At 40.0% G+C, this 8,273-nt stretch overlaps 1 protein-coding gene across 1 annotated transcript in view; it reads right to left on the bottom strand.

Moving 5' to 3' along the window:
- Nucleotides 1–4,326: 4,326 nt before the first annotated feature.
- The window catches only part of LOC119176470 (zinc finger CCCH domain-containing protein 15), a 39,671-nt gene continuing 35,724 nt past the window's right edge, over nt 4,327–8,273 (bottom strand). Inside the window, exons 9-10 of the mRNA XM_037427766.1 lie at nt 6,385–6,469; nt 4,327–4,513 (exon numbers count right to left, since the gene is read on the bottom strand). Coding sequence (XP_037283663.1) covers nt 4,416–4,513; nt 6,385–6,469 — 183 coding nt within the window. The 3' untranslated portion in view covers nt 4,327–4,415. The remainder of the gene's footprint in view (nt 4,514–6,384; nt 6,470–8,273) is intronic.

Genomic DNA, 8,273 nt, shown 5'->3' with positions numbered 1-8,273 from the left:
ATGATCGTCAATGGAGTTGATAGTTCCATAGAGGATGCAATCATCTGCATAGAGTTTATTTTAGATGAGATGCTATGAGGTAAATCATTAATGAAAAGTAAAAATAATATAGGGCCTAGAACGGATCCCTGAGGAACACTGGATGTGACGTCAATGGGAGATGAATCTGTCGAGCTGAAAGAAACGAATTGTGAGCGCGAATGAAGAAAACTAGCAATCGAAGAAACAATGCGAGGGTTATCGAGAATGAGGTTTAGTTTTAAAAATAGCTTAGAATGAATGACGGAATCAAAAGCTTTGAAGAAATCAATATACTGTATATATATGTAAATAACCATATCTCTCTTAAGTGTTCCCTCAAGCTGAAGTTCATCCTATTCTTTTTATGCAAAGTACAGTTGCTGACGGATTCATTTTTGTACTGAAAGTGCTGCAAAAATGTTGAAATCATATGACAGTACAAAAATAAGTTTTTTAAACTTGAAAAAATACAGCACCTCCGATTTGGTGCCATGTCGTGAAGTACTCTTCATAGCACCCGCGCGTCATACATGAAGCCGAAGGAAATGCAGGTTGAACACCGTTTGGTAACGAGTTTATTGATACTACATCATAACCATTATGCCACCACGGCTTGTCACCAAAACCTCGAGTGTTGCCCAGAGCTTCGTTATGCTGATGCTATCATGTTCGGTCAAATGAACCACTTGCTATACGCTCAGTACGTGCGAAATCTGCACACCACAAAAATAAAAGCTGAGGTCAAAAATTGCATGACATCAAAGCGACAATAATTATGGCAACTTTGGTGATGGCGGTCACGTTTTCAGTTGTGTGACATTGCACTGTGCATTCATTTTATCGCAGAAAAAATAAGTGTAAAGAAACATCCACATAATTTTTTATAGAGCTGATTGCGGTGTGGCTGATATAAATGCTGGCAGTTTAATAAAATATTGTTCGACTGCCTAAAACATCTCCATACCAGAAGGAGTTTTTATAAATGCTGCTGTTCCGATGTTTTCCACTGGGATTTATTCTATTCTTTACAGAGTCCAGAATAGCTTTTTTGCGTTAGTGATCAAGGAAAGTGCGCTCTGCAGGGTGCTCTGTGCGACTTCATTGACCCAAAGGTCAATGAAGTTGAAAAAAAGGAACGAAAAAAGGAAAAAAAAAATTAAAAAAGGAACGACTTCATTGACCCAAAGGTCAATGAAGTCGTTCCTTTTTTTCTCATCGATGGGCATTGCTTGCAAGATACTTGCCTTGTTAGTGGCATCTGTTTCCTGAAAAATCGCGATCACTTGTAAGAAAATTCAGAGGTCATTGAATTTGTTGTTACAGCTATTCATGATTATCAATTGGCATGTGACAGTAATGATAATGCCAAATTGAACACTGACAAATGACACATGCAGTGTAGAATGGGGATGGGTAGCATACTGTGCAAGCAGGAAACTGGAAAAGACGAAAGAGCGCAGGTTCTTTTCTGCATCTGTCCTTTGTGCTTACACAGTATGCCACCTGTTCAATGATATGAACAAACTAGACCGCATAAATGTCTTAGTAGAATATAAAATTACACAGCTCGTGGAGAGATAATTCATGCTCTCTTCCTTTCTGATGTGAGGAGTGCGTTGAGGTGCACCCTTTTCCTGCAGCCACCATCACAATGGATGCAAAAATTAAAATTAAGCGATGTCGTGCTCATAACGGCCTGCCTTTCGTCCCCAGCTTTCCAAGGTTGAAGGTAGCAAGGAAACAGTTCTTGTAATGCTACATATCGGGAACCCTCGACCGCCATATTGTCAAAAACCTGTAAGGCCATAACCTTGCTCTTTAAAGGCCAACTCCGGCGGTTTTTTGACCATGTCAAGGTTATGGTGTTTCTATGTTCCTGAGACACTCTTGTCACGAGCCCAATAGCTAAAACGCTCAGGAAATTTGAAAATAATTTTTAATAAGCAATAATGTGCAACATCGAAACCCAACCGAGCGCCCTGTTTGTGTATGATGTACTATTTGGTAGAGCCAGAGACCGTATACTGGTTCCGCCGGCGTGGAGTATCAAAACTGTAAAAGCCAGTCCAGCGAAGCACGGGCCAAACACCACAAAGGAAAGAAGAAAGTATCTCGTGCTATACCCGTGCCAAACACCGCCGCCATTGCCTCGTGGAAAGCACAATAAACTCTGTAGCGGCCAAAGTAGCGATGCCATCGGCTGCGTCACTTCCGTCGACATGCCAAACATGACATCACACAGACGGTGTTGCCAATAATTCTGGCAAGCGAGGTGAACTTTTCGAGGCAATCTTTAAAATTCATTTGCAAACGATCAGTGCATCACTCAAGCCTGTGATTTGGCATAAAGGTTGAAAATGTGCAAAGGAACATACCCAGCAAATTTCATTGAGATCCATTGACCTCGAAAAATCACAGGAGTTGGCTTTTAAACAATGACGGGTCAGGTTAATGTAGGAGGCAGACTTGGAACCCTCCTAGCATGATTAGGGGGTGCGGTGGCAGTCACCTTCTGCCGTGCCTCTTCTGCGTACATGCCTGTGCTTATACCCTCTATTCAGAAAGAAACAGCTAAAGTTCTAATCAAAACTACCGTAAACTCCTGAACAATCACCCCTGCTCAAACAAGCACCCCTCCCATAAGAGAGGGGTTGCCCCCTTCTACTGTTTGCCCTTATCATTGTTTCTTTCAGTGTTCTTATTTGCCCGATGATGGCAAATAAAACAGTGAATGCATATGTATTCAATAAAGTATTTCATGAGATGCATTCTTGATTTTTAGCAGCTCTTCCACCACCATCATGAATATTGATCCTTGACCAAGCAAGGGCGCCACCTCTAAATCTTGTCAGATTATCCTTCTCCGTCAGGCGGCCATTGCTTGGGATTTTACGGTAAACACAAAGTAACTCGATGTGATCCACATTATATACTGTTATACCAACAGAAAGTCACTACTTTTTGGCTTGTCTCTTAATACCATGCGCTTTCACAATAGGGTATGTTGGGTTATTAAAATTTTTTGTTATGCTTTTTGTGTAATACAACCACGTATAAATAATTTGCCCAACACACTCTTTTATGTTATGCCAGTCAAAGTAGATTGAGTTTCACTTGGTTGGTATGGGAGTGAAGAACTTCACTGAGTCGCTGTAAAACTTTAAATTGTCTGAGTCTGCTCGCATTAAACCTGAATTATGTGCGATTCCATGTGTTTCTGCAGCAGGCACAACTTTACAGATGCATACAGGAATGGCTCCACATTACCATGAACTATGGAACCACAGCAAAAACTTGTGCACATAGCTGGGTATCCAGAACAGGTTTCTATTGTGTTCATTGGGTATCAGCAAGGACAACAATGGGACAATAATTGGTGGTATAATGGAGACCATGGTAAGCGTAATTTATGACAACGGCGTCAAAAAATTCTGTCGCAAACCAAGCCTGTGCACTTGTCCAGAAATTATGCACGTAAGAGTATGTCTTAAAGTTGTGCGAATATTCGAATGCTTCGAATAATCGAACGAATAGTAGGGTATTTGAATTCACTTTGATTCAAATTTAAATTATTGAAAATTTCAAAGTACTCACAAAGAACTTGTAAAGGTAATTTCACTGCAGTGTAGGAGTGCGAAATCGTGAAACATTTATCCAGAAAAAAATACACTCTGCCGCGAAGCCCTCCTATAACACGTTTTGAACATTGTCAGAAAACGCTGCCGATCGGTAGTCGAGGCTACCGAGGACACGCAAGCCAAGCATTATAGCAGCACATGGCGTGCAATTAAAAATAAATTCTAAAAGTCAGCTAATAATTGCTCTCTTCTCTAAGCAAACGATTCCACAAGCTCGGAAAGCACGCGTGACGCATTTTCTTTTTCCGTGTCATCCCTCCCTGCTTATCTTCCAGCACTCTCGTTGGGACAAGAAGAGGAATGAACTTGCAGCGTGCGACAACTCTTTGCAACTCCACGTGTACTGGATTGATTCTAAAACTTTTTGAGGTGGTTAGTTCATGAGGCAATAATCTTTTTTAGTGATTCCATTCTATGGCTACTTGAAAAAGTGTCATAGCCCCTTTAAATGAAAATATTACCCTCAGCCGCAAACTCTTTGTACAATGGGGACACCTGGCATAACACATCTTATAGTACCCACTTCACTTGCCCTGCCCCCTCCTCACAGCCAAGTTCACACCCTTCTTTCTCCTTAAAAAAATTTCCTGGCTATGTGCCTGCTAAGCAGGGCCACTCTGCTTTCTAACAAAACACTCTTAAACAACAGCAAAAGGAAGGCAAGGTATACTGTTTCAAATTTCTTTCATTCATGTTCATTTATTCACAAAAATAAAACTGCAACAGATAGTGACACAATCCAGTGAGCCTTCCAAATTACTTGATTTCAAGTTCTTCCATCTCATCTTCAAGTTCTTCAAGACATTCCAAGTCATCGACTTCAAAAAGTTGCTCATCAATTGGTACAGAAGCTCCTGAAATAAATTATTTTGTGAACAGCATTAATTTGAAGCACAAACATGTACAAAGTGCCACAGCACAAATGAAACATTAAAAATGATAAAGGTAATTATGCCCCAATTGTTGAAAGATGCTATTGCATATAATCATATTGGGGTCTTTTTGCTTCAGACAATACAAACTTTTAATGGAAAAATTAAGACAGTACGTAACATCTGGCAATTACTTTGCAGCTGCTCAAAATCTGGGAACACTATGGCAAAACCATGCGAATGGTAGGACAGTGGCAGAATACACAGGACAAGGTGTTGTCTTTGTACTGAAACATAAGAAAAAAAATCAAGCATTTGGAGAGGAGTATTGAAAGCCAATCAGCACGACCAACAGAAGGGGACAGAATAGAAGGCATGGAGTGCTGACTGGAGTAAATAAGGGAGTATTTTTGTCACACAACTACAATCATCATTTATCTTGCGCATTTTCCCACAGTTTTGGCACTTCCCAGTCGGGTGCACACTATCATAGCCATTCATAGCCATTCTTGATAAGAAAGGGGCGAGATACAGGTTTTCAAAAAAAGGAAATGCAAGTGAGTCAGATGAAGATTATAGTTGTGAGGTGGAAACACTCCCCAAATACTCAATTTTTCTCAGTGTGTTCTTCATGCAAATCCTAGCCATAATGTTGCACAAGGCCTAGCGAACTTTTTTTTTGCACTTACAGAAATGCACTTGCTTATATAGAGTAGATGTAAAGCATCATAGATGTAAAGCATCACAGTTTATGACATGCCCATTTTGGGTGAAATTCCAAAAGAGTACATGTATTTTCAAATAGCATTCCACATTAAATTTGAAGGCCCCAAACATTACACAAGCATACAAAAGGGAGCCACTCTTTCAGGCCAAAACAGCTACACCACGAAAAAAATTGAAAATGCATCATAGCAGTACCTTATGAAGAAAAAATGGAAAAGCCCTCCGACATGCACAAATGAACTGCTTATCAATTGCATTCAATGCCTGGTGCTCTGGTGGTAGCTTATCCATAGAGTTTCCTAAAATTAACTAGAGGGGACTTAGGCACTGCGATCGTTCAGCGACCATGGGAATGATGGGTAGTACATCGATTTATCTAGACTTCGTGCTTACGGGTTTCGAACGCAGTTGTGACTTAATTTATTGGAGTGTTTTGGTCTTGTTTCAAATAAAAGAACAAACAGTTTTACACTTCGTGACCCAATTCGATTTTGTGAGCCTAAAAGATTGAGGTGGTGAAGCGTAACTGATCAACTATTGCCGATTGTTCTTTCCTGACAAAACAGCTTCAAGCCATGTGAAGCCAAACGAAACAAAGTACTAAGATTAGGCAAATCCATGTACTACCCATAATCCCCATGCTCGCTAAAGCGCTGCACGTTGCAGTTCCCACACACAGTAGCACCAGAGTTCCCTCTAGTGTTATTTATAGAAAACTCTGTGCGTTATGCCAACTAGAAACTGAGAATTAGGTCAATATTACTAGAAAGTACAGTAAAAGTTCTATAAAATTCTCACTACAATGAAACAGGTCATATTTATCCTGACTTGCTCTCATCAAATGCTCAAGAGAGCAAATGGGAAAAAGCACAATCCCATTTAATTAATAACCACCAAGCTCCATAAGTCGCTATAATATATGCTAATTATAATCAATTGTGCCAATTGCAAATTTATTAAGAAAGAACCTTAATAAGAGGACGTTAACAACAATAAAAATTTCCAGATTTTGTAGAAGTTACATAACTTTTTTTTTTTATTCTAATGACTGGACATGTCTTAGTTATTTTTTGCTCTGCTGCTGTTTTGCACTGTGATGTTTAGAGAAAATGGAAAATTAACAGTACCTATTGGTGAAGCAGCTGCAGCTGCCAGGTCTCCAGTTTTCAGTGACTCTGCCATCAAGTTTTCCAGAGTGATCTCTCTTACAACCTAGCAATGAAAAGCATAACGACCATAAACAACCAGGTTAAAGCTCTGCTAAACATTTATTTTGTTAAATAGTAAACAAGCATTTAATGCTAACGCAAAAATTTGGTCTCATGAGACCAACACATCTGCTGCTACGTCTTAAAGCAACACAAATTGTGAACATACCACATGTGCAGCCTGTCTGATCATTAAGCACTACATAGGCTAAAGCCGATTCCATTCTGAACAATGGCAACAAACATATGCAGGTATAAAATACCAAGTAATGTGCAACATCTGTTAATAGAAACTCCAGTATTTTTTTTTTTTTGCTTAGTACAATTATGACTGAATATGGGTGAGTATGAGCATTTATGGGGGAAATATGAGCATGGGCAAATATTTCAGCACTTCAAGTATTCAAACAAATAGTATTACAGTATTTGACTTCGCTTCAGTATGAATTTAAAACTTCCAAATTTCTCGAAACAGATGGGTATTTAACCCCCTGAAAGGGTGGGTTTGCTATAGCGTGTTGTGCAATCACCGGGCACATTTTACCTTCACTGCAATTAATTCTTTTTGAAGTTTAAATGCCTGTTATATAAGAATTTACATGCACCAAGTTTACAAGGAACTATTATCATATTTGTTTTATTCCAACGTGTACTTTGTTCTCATAAAAATGCACCCTGTGTGTTAAAACTGAATGCACAAGTGAAACATTTGTAACGTTGTCGAGGCCAAAACAGATTTCCACACACATTTGTGGCCATGACTACATGCTGTTTTCATCGAATAGGAAGTGAACAAATGCAAGAACAAGCGTAATGTGAAAAAATCTCCACATTATGCATGCAGCCGTTCTGCTTTTCACTTTCTTTGTTATTTCTACACGTGTAACACCAGCAATGTTAGCCAGTGCTATGGAAATGAACATGGAATGTTCATTTTGACAGATGGCATAAAATAGGAAAGTAGGCATTTTATATGCTAAGCTACACACCGCAATGGAACTACATGTTTTTGGCATGTAGTAGTTTTGCATCACACAATGAGTTAGTAATGTAGTTAGTCTAGGCACAGGTCATCATCTTGCGGCAATAGTAGCATTTAAGGAACATGAACGTTGAATATTAAAGGAGTGGTGACATCGAATTTCGAGGCTGAAACAAGCCTCTTGTGGATTTCCTCTGTATGCTAGGACACTCTTGCAGGTTTCCTCTGTATGCTAGGACACTCATCACGAACGGTCATACACAGCGAACATTTAGAATATATTTTAATTCACCTCCAAAGTGTACCTAAATAAATGCTCATTCTCCCGACCGAAGCCCATCGCAAACGTGTCCAGAACTGTGGTAGCTCTCTAGGAAGGGCAATGAAAGTTGTAGTGACGTCACATCAGATCTGTAGTGAGCACAGGTGTGCGCAGGTTTCCCCTCCAAGGGAAACAAAGGTTCGTCGCAGCACACCCCCTCCCTATTATGTCAATGTATGGGTCTGACTCTGAGTCACCTCCTTCGTAATTCGCAGCAGCCGCTGCCTATTTACAGCAGATGCCACGCGATGCCGCCACGTGTGTGTGTCCTCCCTTGCGATAAAAAAAAAAGTGGCAAGGTCATGGCGTACACTGACGAATGAACGCATTTTCTCGCCCCCTTGTCATCCCCCCTCCTCCCCGCATAGCTTTCAGCACGCTTGCGGGTACAAACGGAGAAAAAGCATTTGAAGTGTGTGGCAAATTCTTGCAACTCTGCTCGTACTTGATGGATTCTAAAAAATTTTTGTGGCAGTCGATTCGTTAGGCAACAAGTTCTTTTAA

The sequence above is a fragment of the Rhipicephalus microplus genome, chromosome X, assembly GCF_043290135.1.
Source record: "Rhipicephalus microplus isolate Deutch F79 chromosome X, USDA_Rmic, whole genome shotgun sequence".
NCBI classification, from domain to species: Eukaryota; Metazoa; Arthropoda; class Arachnida; order Ixodida; family Ixodidae; genus Rhipicephalus; species Rhipicephalus microplus.
The sequence above is the reverse complement of the archived record's forward strand: the minus strand, read 5'-3'. Positions and strand labels throughout refer to the sequence as shown.